The sequence below is a fragment of the Leuresthes tenuis genome, unplaced genomic scaffold (assembly GCF_036924035.1).
Source record: "Leuresthes tenuis unplaced genomic scaffold, fLeuTen1.0.hap1 SCAF_15, whole genome shotgun sequence".
Taxonomy (NCBI): domain Eukaryota; kingdom Metazoa; phylum Chordata; class Actinopteri; order Atheriniformes; family Atherinopsidae; genus Leuresthes; species Leuresthes tenuis.
This window is the reverse complement of record NW_027325369.1, coordinates 30,949,498-30,968,451: the sequence shown is the minus strand read 5'-3', so window position 1 is coordinate 30,968,451 and position 18,954 is coordinate 30,949,498. Positions and strand designations below refer to the sequence as shown.

The following is an 18,954-nucleotide window of genomic DNA, read 5'->3' as shown; positions in this document are numbered from 1 at the left end:
CACTGTGTGAAACACCGTCTTCCCAAATTAAACAAGATACATTCACTTAATTAAACTTCACCTCCCTTAACCTGAGCTGGGTTTGGCTGCTGATGGAGACTAAACTCTTTATAGAAGCATAACGGTTCCAACATTCGCTCAGAGGCCGCCTTCGCAGCTCAGCCTCAGCATCTCGTCCAGCTTTGGGCGTTACTGGACCTTGAGGCTCAAGCTCAGACGGTTTGGATCCTTCACACCGATCCAGAAGGTTCTGGAGGAACTCACATTCCCATCAGTGTCAGCTTCTTGTTCACATCTGATGGGAGTTTCTACTTGAACGTGATCTAAAGGTTACTCTGAGCTTTAATAAATCTAATTATTCTGCTACTTTGCTGCAGAAAACAGAGCTTCTAACATCCCTAAACAGGTGTTCGTTGTGACATTTGTTTAAGCCTCTAAGATGACGACAATATTTGAGCCTGGGAGCCGTTTGCTGACATTTTAGGTCTTACCGTTCTCCCCCACAGTCATGGGGATGTTGACTTCCAGGTAAGAGCCGGCACCTACATTCACATGGATGGCATTGGTTTCCTGGCAACAGAAACAGAAACAGAAACATGTGAGCTGCACGATCACGAGAGTCAGCGTCTAAAACCTGGAGCAACAGCACAATCCTCAGAGTTCCTCCTTAAAAAAGACACACACTGAGCTTTAAAAATCCTGGGAGGAAGATTTGAAAAAGCCTCAAACAGGAAGCAGTATATCACCCTGTTTTTGGTGAAAAGCAGATCGATGGTGGCGTCTGCAATGATGTTCATGCGCAGCTCGAAGGCCTGGATCTGCCGGGGTTGTCCTGGCTGGGCGACCTCGGTCACTTTCATGGCCTGGTAGTCTGCGGGCAGGAAGAACTTCCAGAGACAGTCCCTGAGAGAAGAGAGTTCACAGCCTGAGCTCAACACTTCCACAGCATCTGCACCAATACTGATTAAACACATGCAAAGTACAGGAGGATATCGGCAAACTTTCTGACTTGGTTTTCTTTCAGAAATGGAGCTGGAGTTAAACTAATTAGATCAGTCCTCGAATAGCTTACGGCATAGTTTCAGTAGTGGTGCAGTTTTGTGCTTATTTGTGATTCAGAAGGGACACGAATAGATTCTGATGTCTGTATGATCTTTTTTAGCCTACTTGTTCATTAATTTGCCTGATTTACAGCCTTACAACTGCATTTTTCTCAGCTCCAAGATGAAATCTTGCCCCTCGGCAGACTTCTGGAAAGCAATAGGTGACAAAAACAAAGGCTGCTTTCTTTTCTTTACTCAAAATGAAACGTCGGAGTCTGGATCCAGAACTAAATACCTCAGAGGAGACAGCAACAAGTAAATTTCATGAGTAAAGAGCGAAGATGGACGCAGCACCGATAATTCACCCAAAATACTGTAAAAATCTCTTCCTTCGATGAAGGAAAAATGTCCGTTCATCTCAAGTTTCAGAGGAAAAACGACAAAAATCCATAAATACTCTTTTTTTTGGTAAAATTAGCTCTAGTTTTTGCAAAAGAGATCATGTTTCTCATGTATTCTCGACTCATTATGTCCTGATGCTTTTACCTTTTAAGTTTTATTTTGAGCTTCTAGTTTAAAGGTCTGACTCAGATGGGGACTTTTCCCTCACCTCTGGCGATCAGCCCAGGGTCCATAGTTGAAGTCGGTTCCTTTTCCACAGACGATGTCCAGACCCCAACACGGAGGGAGGTCCTGCAGCTTATCGTCCTCGCTGCTCGTCTCCGCCTCCTCGCCACTCTCCTGCTCCACTGGTACCAGACCTGCACACATTCAGATGTCACAACCTGGGGGATCCTGAGGTGTTCCCAGGCCAGATGGGACCTGTAACCCCTCCAGTGAGTTCTGGGTCTGCCCCGGGGCCTAATCCCAAAAGAACCTACAAAGGCTGCCGACCAGGAGGCAGATGGTGGAGCTCCTCCCCCCGGACGGTGGAACCCCTCCCCTCGAATGGTGGAGCTCCTCCCCCCGGACGGTGGAACCCCTCCCCTCGAATGATGGAGCTCCTCCCCCCAGACGGTGGAGCTCCTCCCCCTGGACGGTGGAACCCCTCCCCTCGAATGGTGGAGCTCCTCCCCCCGGACGGTGGAACCCCTCCCTTCGAATGATGGAGCTCCTCCCCCCAGACGGTGGAGCTCCTCCCCCTGGACGGTGGAACCCCTCCCCTGGACGGTGGAACCCCTCCCCTCGAATGATGGAGCCCCTCCCTTCGAATGATGGAGCTCCTCCCCTCGAATGGTGGAGCTCCTCCCCCCAGACGGTGGAACCCCTCCCCTCGAATGGTGGAGCTCCTCCCCCCGGACGGTGGAACCCCTCCCCTCGAATGATGGAGCTCCTCCCCCCAGACGGTGGAGCTCCTCCCCCTGGACGGTGGAACCCCTCCCCTCGAATGGTGGAGCTCCTCCCCCCGGACGGTGGAACCCCTCCCTTCGAATGATGGAGCTCCTCCCCCCAGACGGTGGAGCTCCTCCCCCTGGACGGTGGAACCCCTCCCCTCGAATGATGGAGCCCCTCCCTTCGAATGATGGAGCTCCTCCCCTCGAATGGTGGAGCTCCTCCCCCCAGACGGTGGAGCTCCTCCCCCCGGACGGTGGAACCCCTCCCCTCGAATGATGGAGCTCCTCCCTTCGAATGATGGAGCTCCTCCCCCCGGACGGTGGAACCCCTCCCCTCGAATGATGGAGCCCCTCCCCTCGAATGATGGAGCTCCTCCCCTCGAATGGTGGAGCTCCTCCCCTCGAATGATGGAGCTCCTCCCCCCAGACGGTGGAGCTCCTCCCCCCGGATGGTGGAGCTCTTCCCCTCGAATGATGGAGCTCCTCCCCTCGAATGATGGAGCTCCTCCCCCAGACGGTGGAGCTCCTCCCCCTACCTCTAAGGCTGACCCCCGCCCCCCTCTGAAGGAAACTCATTTCAGCCGCTTGTATCCAGGACCTCCTTCTTTGGGTCAGAACCCAGATCTGTGAGCTCAGGTGAGGGTTGGAACAAAGATGGAGCAGGAACCTGAAAGCTTCTCCTTCCAGCTCAGCTTCACCAAACGGACCGGAGCAGCGCCCTCATTACTGCTGACGAAGCCCCGATCCGTCTGTCCATCTCTGATCCAACTCACCATCACTGAGAACCAGGTCCATGACACTGAAGAGGCGTGTCAGCCAGGACAGCCTCACCATCTGAGATCAAATCTCACACAAATACAATCGTGTCTGCAGCCCAGAATCAGGTGAACAGAACCTCGCCATCGTACCTGGTTCATCTTGGTAATAGTAGATGTCGACATCGTTTGACTGCATCACCACAAAGCCTTCGCCCATCAGTCTGGGAGGTCTGGATGGGAAACGCAAAGGGTCACAGTTTAGAGCCAAAGTACAGAAACTATGCATCCAATCCAAGGTCACCGAGCCTATCCTGACGGGACGAAATACAGAGAAAACAACCGAAGGAGGAAAAACAGCAATTCAAAAGGAATTATTCAAAATCACACACAGCGAGTCCTCTGCCTGTTTGAGTTAAAGATTCCCTCCTCAGAGAGAAACAGTTCAGGATAAATAAGAAGAGAGCGGCATATTAATCCCATTCTCTGCAGTCATTATGACGTGCTCAGAAAAATAAGGATGATTGGAAGTTATGATTCTTCAGTCGAGGGAGTTCATCTCTAAAAATAATCTGGGGAAAATGATTTTCAAATAGCTACATTTTCACATTATTCAATGTCTTTGCTAATCCTTTCAGATCTGTGTAAACAACCAGGATTTCATAGAAAACTTACTTCTGTCTTCATTAGGGCTGTAGTGATAAACTAATCTCACGATACGATTCAATACGATTTAATTTAAAAGATTTTAAAGGGACAGTGTGATTTGACATGAATCATTGCTGATTGGACTGATGGTCTGACCTTTGACCCGGAAGGAAAACACCGCCAGACAAACGGAAACAAACAAACATGTCCCAAACGTATCTTCAGCGTTCACAGACTCATGTTTATGTTAATATTACATCATCAAGCTGCTTGTTTTACTTGCTAAATACCAGAAAACACAAATCCAAATTCTCTAATCACAAACCATCTTTTTAATTTTTGAGAAGGAGCTCAAACAATAAATTACAATCCTACATTCTATAAACAGAAAAGCCATTAAAACCACTGAGTTATGCACTTTATATAACATTTTTATGAACTAATTTATTTTTTTTACAATGTTAATGTTCTGTGTTTTCACTAATTGTAACATCTGACTTTTCAATAAAGTTTGCTGGAAAAAAAAAAAAAAAAAAATATATATATATATATATATATATATATATATATATATATCGATAATCGCGGGTGAAAAATCGATACTTTACCGGGAAACAAAAATATCGATATATTGCTGTATCGATAAAATCGCTCAGCCCTAATTAATTGCACTGGGGCTGGGAACAGAAAGATGGAGGTTTGGGGCATAATTTTCTGAGAGATTTTAAAGGGACAGTGTGATTTGACATGAATTGTCGCTGATTGGACTGTTAATTTTTGAGAAGGAGCTCAAACAATAAATTACAACAATCCTGCACTCTATAAACTAAGAGCTATGCACTTTATATAATATTTTTATTATATAAACACTCATTTATCACTGTTCTGTATTATATTAATGTTCTGTGTTTTCACTAATTGTAACGTCTGACTTTTCAATAAAGTTTGCTAAGAAAATAAATCAATAAATAGAAATTATAATAAAACAAATAAATAAATATCGATACTCACAGCTGAAAAATCTATACTTAATCGAGAAACAAAATATCTATATCTATATATCTATATCTATATAGATATAGATATTTTGTTTCTCGATTAAGTATAGATTTTTCAGCTGTATCTATATATATCTATATAGATATAGATATAGATATAGATATATATCTATATCTATATATATCTATATAGATATAGATATATATATCGTGGTATCGATAAAATGGCTCAGCCCTAATCTTCATCTATTTGCTGTAATTCTTGTCCTTGAACATCAGTCCAGGCGAGTCGGACTCACTCATCGTTCTGCATGCCCAGGTACCGAGGACTGGGAACCAGCATGACCCGCACATTCTCCAGAGAGCCTTTGACGATGTGCATGTACTGGTCCAGGTGGCTGGATGGAGGCTTGGTGGCGTACGTCAGGAAGGCATCTTCAAAGTTCACGCACAGGGTCTGGGGGAGGTAGTGGTTTCCAAACGCCAACCGCCCCTTCAGGAGAGCAAAGGTGCGTTCAAACAGCAAGATACTCATGCATTCTCCTCAACCACGTCACCAGAACTTCAGATACGTACGGTGCTGATGTTGACCTTGATGACGGGGATGAGGGAGCGCCACGATGACGTTGGGTCAGGACTTTCAGCTCTGATGTCCACACTGTCGGGGAAGCAGAAAAGAACTCAGATCGAGGACACTGGCGCTGCATTTTCTGTAAGATAAAGTCATCTCTGGGAGATCTCCTCTGTTTCTCAGTGCCTGATAACATCAGCGTGGTGTTCGGCAACCTTTATGGCTCCCAATCCTCACTGGATCTTGATTAGATCACTGCTCTTTTAACAGAAAACACAGAGAATCGAGCTTCCAGACCTCCTGCTGCCTCTAACTTCCTCTGAGGGACGAGTTCAGCTGAATTCACTGCTCAGACGCCGTCTTTACGTTACTTCAGGGGTGATTTTTGTCAGATTTTATCAGAGCGGAGCGACAGTCTCGTCACATTGTCTTAAATGCTTTATGTTTCTGTATTTATCAGACGCTTTTATCCAAAGCGACTGACAAATGAAGATATAACAGCTATATAAAAAGCTCCATTCGTCGCTCACTGTGAACAAGACCCCGAGATACTTGAACTCCTCCACTTGGGGAAGGATCTCATTCCCGAACCGGAGAGAGCGTTCCACCCTTTTCCTGCTGAGAACCATAGTCTCGGATTTGGAGGTGCTGATTCTGCAGTTTGAATATAGTCACCTATAAATTACTGTGGATTTGCTCGTTGACTCTGATGATTCCTGAAGAATGTATTTTTAGTAACTCTTTCCAAAATCAGAGCTATTGTTGTGGCCAGTCCACATCCACAGATGGGAAATTAATCTTTACTTTTAAGCTTTCAGGTTGAAAAGCTTCTGGAATCTGGAAATATTACGAAGAGTTGCTTATGTTTCTGTATCTATCAGACACTTTTATCCAAAGCGACTTACAAATGAAGATATAACAGCTTTATATAAAGCTAACAATAAGCTCCATAGAAGGAACCCAGGAGTCCGACTCTGTCAGAGGGGACAGAGCAGAGATAGGGTGCAGGCATAGAAGGAAGAGCAGAAAGGTAAAGTGCAGAGATAGAGGGGGGAGGGAAGTACAAGGTAAGTGCTGGGATAGGAGATGCTCTCTGAAGAGCTGGGTTTTCAGGAGCTTCCTGAAGATAGACAGGGACGCCCCTGTTCTGGTAGCGCTCGGTAGGTCATTCCACCATCGTGGGACGACACATGAACAGAGTTTGGATTGTCTTAGGCGTGGTGTAGGAGCTGCTAGACGACAATCCTGGGACCAACGGAGGGACCCAGTTGGGACAGAAGCCTTTGCAAGAGCATTCAAGTAGATGGAGCCGTTCCATTAAGCTCTTTGTAGCTAACATCAGGGACTTGAATCTGATGCTAAGGGCAGCCAGAGGAGCTCAATGAACAGAGGGGGGACGTGGGAGTATGGGACAGAGGTGCAAATAAACACAAAAACACTTGGCCAGGACTCCTGCTGTGGGATAGAGGGGAAAAAGATAGAAAAACTAAGTTAATGACTACAGAAATAGCTTTAATGTAAGTAAGTAAGAGATCAGTCTTTAGCAGGGCGGCTAAGGGTAGCCAGAGGAGTTCAATGAACAGAGGGGGGGGCGTGTTCTTTTAGGCTGAATGGGCTGATTTTTAATTTCTGTGACAGTTTAGACAGTGTGTGAACGACGCTGCCTTATTTATTGTGTTATTATACACATAAACTCATTGTTTTTACAAAGAATTGCAAAACAATGGACCTTTGGGCCCGTTTGACTCCAGTTCTGCATAAATGTTCAGGATGGAGCACACTGGGTGCTTAATGTCAGACTTTGATTCATGTAAATGGGTTTAATGAGGCACTGGTTGAACCTTTCCAGGGTCTGGTTTCTGTCCTCACAGCCCCTCTCCTCGTCCTTCTTGGACGTGAGAAGCGTGGGTTCCAGACCGAACGTTTCTTGCAGCCGAGCGTAGAGGTCGGTCCGGTTGTAGACGTGAAACTCGAAGCCGTTGACTGTCACGTAAAGCCTGGTCTCTGCCTTGGGATCTGCAGAAGTACATGTTTAGTAGCATCGACAGACAGCTGAAACATAACCCGCCACCAGACACCTTCTGCCAGGACAAATGAGGCAAGGACTGATTTATTTGGTAAATGTTTCCCTCCACAACACGTTAACCCAAAAAAACGTCCGTTTTTCACCTCTCGGGCAGATATTAAAACATTAGAATTGGACCCGGTTTCCTCACCGTGCTGCTTCTGTTTGGGGTTAAACATTTTCCACCAACGAAATATGAGGAAGCCATCCTGTATCCTGTAACAAGACAAAAAGGAAATAACAGAATCCATCAGAAGGAAAGCGATAAGACAACAAAAGGGCGGACAAAGGCGACGCAAACAGAGAAGCGCGGCTCAGATTACCTGATAGACATGTCCTGGTTGATGAGATAAACATCTCTGAACATGACTTTGCCCGACAGCACAGAGAAGGAGAAAGAGCCTGAGGACAAAGAGTCACGTGTTACTGTTCATTTCACCAAGATCTGGGAATCTGTTCAGAATCGAACCGGTTCATTCAAACGCCCCACAAGAGAAAAAACAGCATGAAAGCTGCTCTGATACTAAACCACTCAGTTTCATCTTTATTAGGATCTATTGGGTGGGGCCTCTGCGGGGGGGTTTGGGGGCGCTCGGGCTCCTGGGGCCCGTGTCTGGGCGGCTGGGGCCTGGTGGGGTCGGTGGGCTGTTGCCCCTGGCTCCCGGGGGGCCTCTGTCCTATGCTTATGGGGGCTCTGTCCTATGCTTATGGGGCCTCTGTCCTATGCTTATGGGGCCTCTGCCCTATGCTTATGGTGCCTCTGCCCTATGCTTATGGGGGCTCTGTCCCATGCTTATGGGGGCTCTGTCCTATGCTTATGGGGCCTCTGCCCCATGCTTATGGGGCCTCTGTCCCATGCTTATGGGGCCTCTGCCCCATGCTTATGGGGGCTCTGTCCTATGCTTATGGGGCCTCTGTCCTATGCTTATGGGGGCTCTGCCCTATGCTTATGGGGGCTCTGTCCCATGCTTATGGGGGCTCTGCCCTATGCTTTTGGGGGCTCTGCCCTATGCTTTTGGGGGCTCTGTCCCATGCTTATGGGGGCTCTGCCCTATGCTTTTGGGGGCTCTGCCCTATGCTTTTGGGGGCTCTGTCCCATGCTTATGGGGCCTCTGCCCCATGCTTATGGGGGCTCTGCTCTATGCTTATGGGGGCTCTGTCCTATGCTTATGGGGGCTCTGTCCTATGCTTATGGGGCCTCTGCCCCATGCTTATGGGGGCTCTGCCCTATGCTTATGGGGCCTCTGCCCCATGCTTATGGGGGCTCTGTCCTATGCTTATGGGGGCTCTGCCCCATGCTTATGGGGGCTCTGCCCCATGCTTATGGGGGCTCTGCCCTATGCTTATGGGGCCTCTGTCCTATGCTTATGGGGGCTCTGTCCTATGCTTATGGGGGCTCTGTCCTATGCTTATGGGGGCTCTGCCCTATGCTTATGGGGGGTCTGCCCTATGCTTATGGGGCCTCTGCCCTATGCTTATGGGGGCTCTGTCCTATGCTTATGGGGGCTCTGCCCCATGCTTATGGGGCCTCTGTCCCATGCTTATGGGGGCTCTGCCCTATGCTTTTGGGGGCTCTGTCCGGGGGCTTCCTCTGCAGTCTTCTGGGTGGATGCCTGGTTGTCCCTGCGGTGGGCTTCCTGGGTTCTGTGCTCTGTGGGGGCTGCTGGTGGCCTGGGTCTTGTGGCCCTCTCTGCCTGCTTCTGATTGCTTGGGGGGGCTGTGGATTGTGGCCCTGTACACTTATACACTCATAACTAAGCAGGGTTACCATGTAGGTCCTGTGCCTTGGGTGTTGCATGTTCTCACACACACAGTAGCAGTAGCATGGTCGCTAAGCAGTTGATGTATCATCCTGTGGTTTCAGGTCATCTATATCCACAGCTGTGTTGTATGCGATTGCTGCTACTTGTGCTTGTTTTTGTTTGTTTGTGTGTTTGTTTTTTCTCTGCTTGTCTGCTTTCAGGAGCTCCTGGTGGCGCTAAGGCTGGATTCCCCTCAGAGGCCATGGATTGTTGTCTGTTTTGTTTTTACAGGTGTAGCAGCTGGTTGTCTGGTTTTTGTTTCTATTTTTGTTCTGTTTCCTCTTCTTCTTTCCTTGTCCCCCGGTCCGGTTCAGTTCTATTACATGTTATATATTGTAAACAGAAATAAATAAATGGGCATCAAGGGGAGCTTTACATTTATAAAACTTCCCTTGGCAAAGCAAATCTGTTTGGCATCAAAAGGTATTCAGACTACAATTCTGCTGCCATAAAGCTGAACAGGACAATGGGAGAAAAAGATCTAATTCCACAGGTTGGTGAGAAGCTGTCAGAGCGTGGAAACAAAGTGCTTTTCAATCATTAATCTCCTTTTGGTTCGCACCTCGGTTTAAATTATTCCACGACAGCCTCACGTTTCATCTTCCCAGCTGACAGTTTGTCATATTTGGGTTTTTCTGCCTCTCAGACCACAGAACCAGGCCTGTTCCAACCGATGCTGCAGAATGAGCCTTCAGGCGTGTTCCCGCCTGCTCCACACCTCAACACCAATGTGTCGGCAAAGATGAGATGTTGTGTAACAATCCATCCGAATCGTTTCACACAATCATACCAAAAAGCAGTGAGTGAGTCAGGTGACACGCCGGCAGGAAGCCGTAAACTTTGATGCTGACTTTCATAAATATTAAACACGAATCTGTGGAAAGTACAAAGACTTTTTTTGGTGCTTTTTACCTTTAAAGTACAGAGAAATTAGCCGAATGCTACAAAACTGCAGAGTTAATGTTGCAAAAGCACTTTGCTGTTCATTCTCCTGACTGCGAGGCGCGTTATGAAACATTCAGCAGCCCCCCCCCCCCCCCCCTTCCTCCCGGTTCACAAACCGATGTGAATGTAGCCATCCTTGTAGAGTCTGTTGATGATGAGGGTGAGGATGAGGCCGATGTTGCGGGAGTTGTAATAAGTTAAGTAGATGATCCATCCACAGGACAGAATGGTGGCTGAAAGGAGGAAAAAAAGGTGTTTTCAGAAGAGTTTAAGCTCAGTTTTTATTAAAAATTATGTGAAAATAAACAGCTCAAATGTAAAAAGACACAACTGAGACGTCAGACCTCCTCACAGGACCAACAATGAACAGCAAACAAGGCCAGAACATGTTATTGATCTCATCTGTCAGTGATCGAAAACCTTATTTATGGATTTCTCCGCAAACTTCAGCTGGTTTAACTTTTTATTTTCATTCTGTTCTGATATGTTTTTTCATGGAGTTGTTGTTTCTGTTTATTTGATCTGTGAAGTTGGTGAATATTTTATCTGCTTCAGAGCAAATCCGTGAGAAATATGTACGGGAGGGACAGCATTTCCTTAGTTCAAGCCTGGATTTTGGGTTTTAGAAGGTACTGTTTATGGTTTTTTTGCATTTACACTTTGTGATACATCCAGCTTCTGAAGGAGCTGCTTATTATTCCAGGTCTGGTTTCACTGCATCAGCAGGTTTGATCCATTTCCTCCATCTTTCTCAGGTTTCTCAGTCAAACGAAGCAGCAGCAGCTTGATTCTGTGAGGGATTCGTTATCTTATTTAATTTATATTTATTTATACTTATTTAATTATTTCATTTATTCGTTATCCTGTTTAAACACCACTTTACTCAACTTTGACTGGAACAATAAACCTCAATCTAAGAATATTCATGAAATACACGACGCATCAGAGCATTTTTATCCCAGAGTTAGGGCTGCTGCTCCCTCTGAGCTGCTGTTTGGAACCGGTTTGGTTCTCCAGAGTCAGACCTGGAACAAACCACGGTCCAGTGCAGGGTTTAGTCAAAGGTTACTGCAGATCATTTATTTTATTATTTCGGCTGAGATGCTGGTATTGGTGCATCACTATTTAAAAAATGACCAGTATTAAAGGGGAACTCCGGTATTTTTAAACCTTATTTCTTACATGAAATATGTTCATCTGCTCACCGAGAACAGTTTGGTGAATGAACGTGTGCTATAGCTCTGTTAGCTCATAGCTGCTGTTATGTGGCTACTTGCAGCTATAGGAGAGCTAACGGAGGGATTTCTACACAGGCACTCTACTGGGACCACTTCATCCACACGCCCCCCTGCAGCACAGTTTATTCACTCCGGTAAGAACGTCCATCTTACTCAAAGTCGTCGTTCACATCGTCAAAATCTGATAAATATCCTGCCATGTTGCACAAAACTATCAGCAGCAAACTCTGTGTGAAGTTAGCCGACTGTCACAGAGCACGGAGTGAATAAACTGTGCTGCAGGGGGGCGTGTGGATGAAGTGGTCCCAGTAGAGTGCCTGTGTAGAAATCCCTCCGTGGACAGAGCAACGGGTTTAAAATAAGTAACAACCAGCGGTTTCACCCCCTCCGTGTGAGACTTTACGGCCTTTGTCTTCACCAATAGTCAAACAATCTCACATTGCACTCAAAAGCCATGAGTTAGCTGGTGTTTGAGCAGATTAAAAAGGGCTTTAGAACATTTCTAATGAGTATGAAGGCCGCTGAACCAGGTGACCATCTCTTACCAACGAGCAGCCAGATGAAGTTTGAGTTGTGTTTGTTGAGAAATTGATCCAGATCCTCTAAGGTGGGGAAGGTGTTGTTTTTGGCAGCATGCCCATCCATGGCTACAGGCTCCGAGCTTGATGTCTAAAACTGAAGACAGCGAAATGTCAGGTTACTTTCTGTGGAGAAAGAACAAGTTCAGGAGGGGAAAAACAAAAAAAAAACGGGAGAAAATAGAAACTTTTTCCACTTAAAAGCTGATCCTGTCTCTAAAGCAAGGGTATCACTACGAGGTATCACCCAAAAAGACACGAGGAGGGAAAAAAAAACAGCATTTCAAATTATTCTAATAGAGCAAAACAACTGTTGAATTGTGATTATGTCAAATATAAGTTGGAAAAACAGATTTAGGTGAAGCTTTAATAACAAAGGTTTCATCCTTGCATGTTTTTTACATGTTAACAAGTAAAATAAGTGTTCAGATTCCACTTAAATTCATCAAATAAATCTCGAATGTCTGAAAAACGCCTCAACAAGCATCTAATGACTGAAGGAATAAGACCTGTGGGTATATGACTCTCACTCATCATGTTTATTATCACCGTCGGCGACGTAAATCTAGATAAAGCAGACGTCTGATTAAGATTTCTGTGGTTTTAAACGACTCAGTGAGAAGCAGATGAACTGGTTTCATTAAGTTAAAGAAGGTAAAGATCATTTCCTCTGACTTTAGGAAGACCGATCAAACCTTTCTTACATCCACACCATGAAATTCAACATCAGATGTTTGCTGATTAGCATCTAAACGAGTCTGACGATGAGCAGAAATTCAGGAAACTGACTCATCTACATCTTTGGGAGCTTTTAGCTACGACTGCTGGCATCACAAACATTTCACTCTTAGGGGTGAGAAGATGAAATCTGGCTCGGACAACAGCAAAGAGTGACGATAAGAAGTCGTCCCACAGACTAAATAAATGAACAACACACTCTAAAAGCACTGACTGATAGATTTAAACAACAAAAGGACAAGTAAAGCGACCATAAAAGGACAAAAAACACACAAGTGACCTGTTTATGGACTCGTTTGTCCAGCAGAAACTGGAAGAAACGGGTGGCAATAACTCATAACTCAGAATACAACTGGTTTAAAACTATACTCTCATATAAAGAGTGGAGGGATGTGGCTGCTGATCACTTTCATGGCTATTTTCACCAGTTCCTCAATCTTATTTGTACACTGCACAGACAGAGAGTCAAACCAGGCTGAGACTTTCCAGAACTGGGTGATAAACTGCATCTTTGAGCCTTTTTTAACCACAAAAACAGCCAACGTGATCCTTCCAACTCAGAGAACTACCCAGAAAGATACCTTCACATGAGCAAATAAAAAAATATCAGCTTCCAGAGTTCAAGATGAGGGCTCACAGTTTCCTGAGCAGGACAGCCAAGTCTGTCGACACATTAAAAACGAGAAGTGCATGCAAGACAGGAACAGAAAGACTCTTAAGTGGCAGAAAGACAGTCGAAACGTGTCGTCACAAAGCACCGACCAGACGAGCTGCTCAGAGTTACACTTCCTGTCCTTTTCTAGATTAATTTAAAACTGTGATGGATGGAAATAAAAAAGTAATGTTGCTTAAACTATGAGAGAAATGTGTCACGTTCAAGTGTTGAACCTGACTATACAAGCCAGCCAAAACATGACATATGCACCATATCACCAAAAGTATTCACTCATCTGCCTTTACACATGAGTTTAAGTGGCGTCTCATTCTTAATTCACAGGGTTTAATACGACGTCGGCCCAACCTTTGCAAAGCTTAAACTCTTCTGGGCAAGCTTTCCACAAGGTTCAGGAGTGTGTTTATGGGAACTTTTAACACATTTGTGAGGTCAGACACTGTTGGACAGAAGTCTGGCTCTCAGTCTCTGCTCTAATTCATCCCAAAGGTGTTCCATCGGGCTGAGGTCAGGTTCTTTCACACCAAACTGGCTCATCCAGTCTTTATGGACCTGGTGTCCAGATGGAGAAGCGTGATTGGTCCCTCCAGAGAACGCGTCTCCACTGCTCTGGAGTCCAGTGGCGGCAGCTTTACACCACTGCATCCCACGCTTTGCATTGCACCTGGTGATGTGTGGCTTGGATGCAGTTACCATGGAAACCCATTCCATGAAGCTCTCTACGCACTGTTCTTGAGCTAATCTGAGGGCCACATGAAGTTTGGAGGTCTGCAGCGACTGACTCTGCAGAAAGTCAGCGACCTCTGACCCCGCTCTGTCAGTTAACGTGGCCGAACACTTCCTGGCTGAGCTGCTGTCGTTCCCAATCGCTTCCACTCTGTCATAAAACCACTGACAGCTGACTGGAATATTTAGCAGCGAGGAGACTTCACGACTGGACTTGTTGCTCAGGTGGCCTCCCATCACGGTGGAATCCACTGAGCTCCTGAGCCAGTCTTTCACAGATGTTTGTAGAAGCAGTCTGCATGACTCGGTGCTTGGATTTATGCACCTGTGGCCATGGAAGGGATTGGAACACCAGAACTGAATTATATGGATGAGTGAGTGAATACTTTTGGCCATATAGTGTGAAATATATACATATCACACGTGGTGGGGTCGTTGGCTGCATGAGTTGAAGTGAACTTTGCCTCAACAGAAGGATTAATATTGTTTGCATGTGGCAGGGGGGCTGGTGAAGGGTGTGTGTGTGTGTGTGTGTGTGTGTGTGTGTGTGTGTGTGTTTGCTGCGACCTCAGCCGGCCCACGCTTAGGAGTGAAAAGCCTGAATACTATACACACACACACACAAACACAAATCCGCAACTAATCCACCTCAAATGACGTTAGCTGTAAAAACCACTGAGAACCAAACCAAACCAAACCGTTCCTCTTACAGAAACCACACTTTCTAAATATCCGCTTTGCAAAGACACATTTAAGAAACACAGTGTGTTTATCCGTTAGATCCAACTAGAGTAATTTAACACAAGATGGAAAGGTTTGACACGGAGAAGAGACTCCTGTAACGTGTGAGATGATAATCCCCTTCGGTTGTGGCTTTTGAGTTGGATTACTCAGGAAAATTAGGAAGGTGGAAAGTGCTTGTTTAGTTTGAGGTAAATATGCCCTAAAGTACAACAACCACATGCGCTTCAGTCCATTCCTGAAATACAAGTTCAGATCTGCCATTCCAGCAGCAGCAGAGGTGTTCGTGACTCACAACAGATACCCGGAAGCTCAACTTCTTTTTGTTTTGGTTCACACATCAGTGCAGTTTGAGGTTCACCTTTTGATCACCTGAGGACCACAAACCATGAGCCAACACGGATGCTACACCGACTACACAAATCTCTGCACCTTGCAACAAACTTGAAGAGCAAGTTTGTTTACATCAACGATATTTATTCACACCCATTTTTGACAACACAAACATACACATATGACCATTATGAGTTACAGTGATATAGCTGTGGTGTAAAAATATAACCCAAATAAATGGATGTAGCTTAAAGCTTGTCTACATACCACCAGACAAAATACTATGTGTTGAGATAAAGTTCAACACGATCAGGTGTTTTCTAGGTTAACACTTTCATTGACCTAAAATGCAATCTGGAATCCAGAGACATGTCAAAAATAACTCACCCAATCCCAAGTTTTTTGTCATTTCCTGCACTCATCCTCAGCCTTGGCTGCTTTTAATGAGTTTCACTTAACAACGCGCTGTGACAGCACTACAAGACACTGCCAATCGTCCGCAACAACAAGCCTGCGCCTGTGCTCATTAAGTTTCAGTTTGTGATAACAGAATAAGTAAGCTAGCTGCTTACAATAACGTTAGCGCGAACGTTAGCATAGCAAGCTAACGATAGCAGGCCGCACCCTATGACTTATCTTTTATAGTAAAATGAAAACAACTCCGTTACTGCTTGTGAAATACCTTAATATCTCCAATAAAGCAGGCGGTTTCATCTTTGCTCCAGTTATGAACGAGTTGCTGTCCTTTTGTCGTTTCGGACACAGGTACAGCTAGCATCCTCTGTTCAATATTTACATGGCAGACGGCCAGTTAACATCTCTTCCTATTCTATCGAGAGCGGTCAGCGAATTGACCAATAAGGATAAGCGGCAAGTCAGAAACTGACCAATTACAGAGCACTGTGTGTGTGGTCACGCCCACATTTGATTGACAGGTTTTTCGACCTATCAGTACCAACGTTGTCAAAGCGGTAGGATTTACGGAGCGCTGTTTTGATATAACTTAATTTCACAAGAGAAAAACAGCTCACATTTGTTGGAGTCCAACAATAACAACATATTATTTGCTGCAAAAATAGTGTAACTTTGATTTGCAACAAATACAATTATTTACAAAATGCGAATTAACATAGCACCCATAAGTTTAGTGGGGAGTATTGTAAACAAGGATCCATATTCTTTTATATTTGTAGCTTTCTGCTGTCATATATGTCATATTGAAACAGAAAGTAGAATGTATCGGCTGGTGACATCGAAGTAGTATGTTTACTGCGATCAGGGGGTTAAAATATTATCCACACACAAAAACAAAAAAAGAACCTGTTCAAAGAAAATGCACAAATACATAAATAAAGAAGAAAATACATGAAAACAGATAATATTACTGCACACTTGGTGGAAGTGGAGAGGCTGGGTTAGTCAGCATCAGAGCTACTACCCTGGAGGAGACAACAAATGAGTGAGTGCCTCCGGCAGCTGAAACCCGGGGATTTTAGTCCATTCCTGGACCTCCAACTGAAGAGGTGTCTGATACCGAGGAGTCTCCTCTGTGGCTCGAGAAGCTCGAGAAACACCAAGGGCTGAACGAGGAAGATGAAAGGATGAGGGAGGTGAAGGCAGCACTGGTGTCAGAGGTACTCTGGGATCCCAGAGCTCAGTCTGAGGACCAGCTCAGGGGGGAGTGTCCGGTTATCTGCTGCAGCTTCGCTGCGTCAGCACTTATTTTGTTTATTAAGTTTCTTGCTTCACGAGTTTTCAGTGATTCATCATTTTAGTTTGTTTGTTTCATTTTCTTTTCTTTGGTAATGGTTTCCTTTATTTTTCTTTCATTTAATTTAGTTTAATTTCATTTCCTTTATTTTTCTTTCATTTAATTTAGTTTTGTTTCATTTAGTTTAGTTTAATTTAATTTCCTTTATTTTTCTTTCATTTAATTTAGTTTCCTATCTCTTCCTTACGTTTCCTTTCCTTTCATTATGTTTCCTTTCCTTTCTCTTCCTTTCCTTTCCTTACGTTTCCTTTCCTTTCATTGTGTTTCCTTTCCTTTCTTTTCCTTTCCTTATGTTTCCTTTTGTTTCCTGTCCTTGTTTCCTTTCCTTTCCTTTCATTATGTTTCCTTTCCTTTCCTTTTGTTTCCTTTCCTATCCTTATGTTTCCTTTCCTTTTGTTTCCTTTCCTATCCTTATGTTTCCTATTGTTTCCTTTCCTTTCATTGTTTCCTTTCCTTTCCTTTTGTTTCCTTTCCTTTCCTTATGTTTCCTTCTGTTTCCTTTCCTTTCATTATGTTTCCTTTCCTCTCCTTATGTTTCCTTTTCTCTCCTTGTTTCCTTTCCTTACATTTCCTTTCCTTATGTTTAATTTCCTTTCCTTTCCTTTCCTTTCCTTTCCTTCTGTTAATCTTTTGATCTTTTGCTTGCCCTTCTCTGCCTCTTTATCACACCTCTGTCCATCATCCCTCCTTCACCACAGTGTTCATCAATGTTCAGGAACAATTCAGTGTGAGCGTAGCAGAAAACAGGTCCAGGCTTCCTCCTCCTCTCCTCGTTCTCATTAACATAAGACATTATTATGCTCTCATCCAGTCACAACAACAACGTTTTCTCAGAGGTTGCCCATCAAGCTTTCCCCCTAAAGACCAACCTATTTTGGTTGTGGCCTTAAAAGAATCTGCATCTAGCTTGAATTTGTTTCCCAGTCTTGTGAATATTTCTTCAGCTAAATTCCTGAAGGACGTCCTTGATGTATTCCTCATAGATGTTCTGTTAGTAATTAACAACTCCTTCACTTTGCTTCATTCTCATCTTGTTTTAAATATGCAGCACTTCAAGGCCCTCCAGAGGACATATAATTACATTCTTGCTTGAGGCAGTTATAGACAGGCAGAGATCTTAAAGTTGCCTTTTCATGCACGGCTTTAGGAAAAGCAGACTTTTCACAGATGTTGTCGTTTCCAGAAAACCACGTCTACTTTAAAGGCTTCGTGATGAATTTTGATCTTTAAACTCAACAGAACAAACAGACAAAGCTCTTAAACATTCCTAATGATAAGTGGTGCATCTGGTTGATATTTTCTTTGAATATTAAAGGCAAGATCCCTTTCAAACAGTGTGTGAAAACTAAGTGAACCCCACATGGTTGTGGAGGAATCTCGGCCCTCTTCTCTCCAGCTTCAGCTCATTGAGGTTTGCAGCATTGGTTTCTGCACAGCTCTCTTAAGGTCCCACCACAGCATTTCAGTCAGGCTGAGGTCTGGACTCTGACTGGACCATTGCAACACCTTGATTCTTTTCTTTTTCCCACATTCTGCTGTAGATCTGCTGCTGTGTTTGGGATCTTTGTCCTGTTGATGAGCCAGTTTCAGCCCAGCTTTAGCTGGGGGACAGATGGCCTCACATCTGACTCTAGAATACTTTGGTATCCAGAGGAGTTCATGGTGGACTCAATGACTGCAAGGTGCCCAGGTCCTGTGGCTGCAGAACCAGCCCAGATCATCAGCCCTCCACCACCGTGCTTGACAGCTGGTATGAGGTGTTTGTGCTGATATGCTGTGTTTGGTTTCCTCCAAACGTGCTGCTGTGCATTAGGACCAAACATCTCCACTTTGCTCTGGTCTGTCCAAAGGACATTGTTCCAGAAGTCTTGAGCTTTGTTCAGATGCAGCTTTGCAAACCTAAGCTGTGCTGCCATGTTCTTTTTAGAGAGAAGAGGCTTTCTCCTGCAGCCCTTCCAAACAAGCCATCCTTGTTCAGTCTTTTTCTAACTGTGC

At 44.8% G+C, this 18,954-nt stretch overlaps 1 protein-coding gene across 5 annotated transcripts in view; it reads right to left on the bottom strand.

Annotated features, from left to right (window-relative positions):
- Positions 1 to 16,010, bottom strand: part of kiaa1109 (KIAA1109 ortholog) — an 84,121-nt gene extending 68,111 nt beyond the window's left edge. For all 5 annotated transcript variants that reach the window (XM_072364759.1, XM_072364761.1, XM_072364762.1 and 2 more), the window contains exons 1-12: positions 15,871 to 16,010; positions 11,945 to 12,074; positions 10,278 to 10,394; positions 7,738 to 7,816; positions 7,566 to 7,630; positions 7,191 to 7,365; positions 5,355 to 5,436; positions 5,078 to 5,271; positions 3,286 to 3,365; positions 1,654 to 1,804; positions 747 to 903; positions 492 to 570 (exon numbers count right to left, since the gene is read on the bottom strand). In XM_072364759.1, the coding sequence (XP_072220860.1) occupies positions 492 to 570; positions 747 to 903; positions 1,654 to 1,804; positions 3,286 to 3,365; positions 5,078 to 5,271; positions 5,355 to 5,436; positions 7,191 to 7,365; positions 7,566 to 7,630; positions 7,738 to 7,816; positions 10,278 to 10,394; positions 11,945 to 12,044 (1,279 nt within the window). In that variant the 5' untranslated portion in view covers positions 12,045 to 12,074; positions 15,871 to 16,010. The remainder of the gene's footprint in view (positions 1 to 491; positions 571 to 746; positions 904 to 1,653; positions 1,805 to 3,285; positions 3,366 to 5,077; positions 5,272 to 5,354; positions 5,437 to 7,190; positions 7,366 to 7,565; positions 7,631 to 7,737; positions 7,817 to 10,277; positions 10,395 to 11,944; positions 12,075 to 15,870) is intronic.
- Positions 16,011 to 18,954: the final 2,944 nt, after the last annotated feature.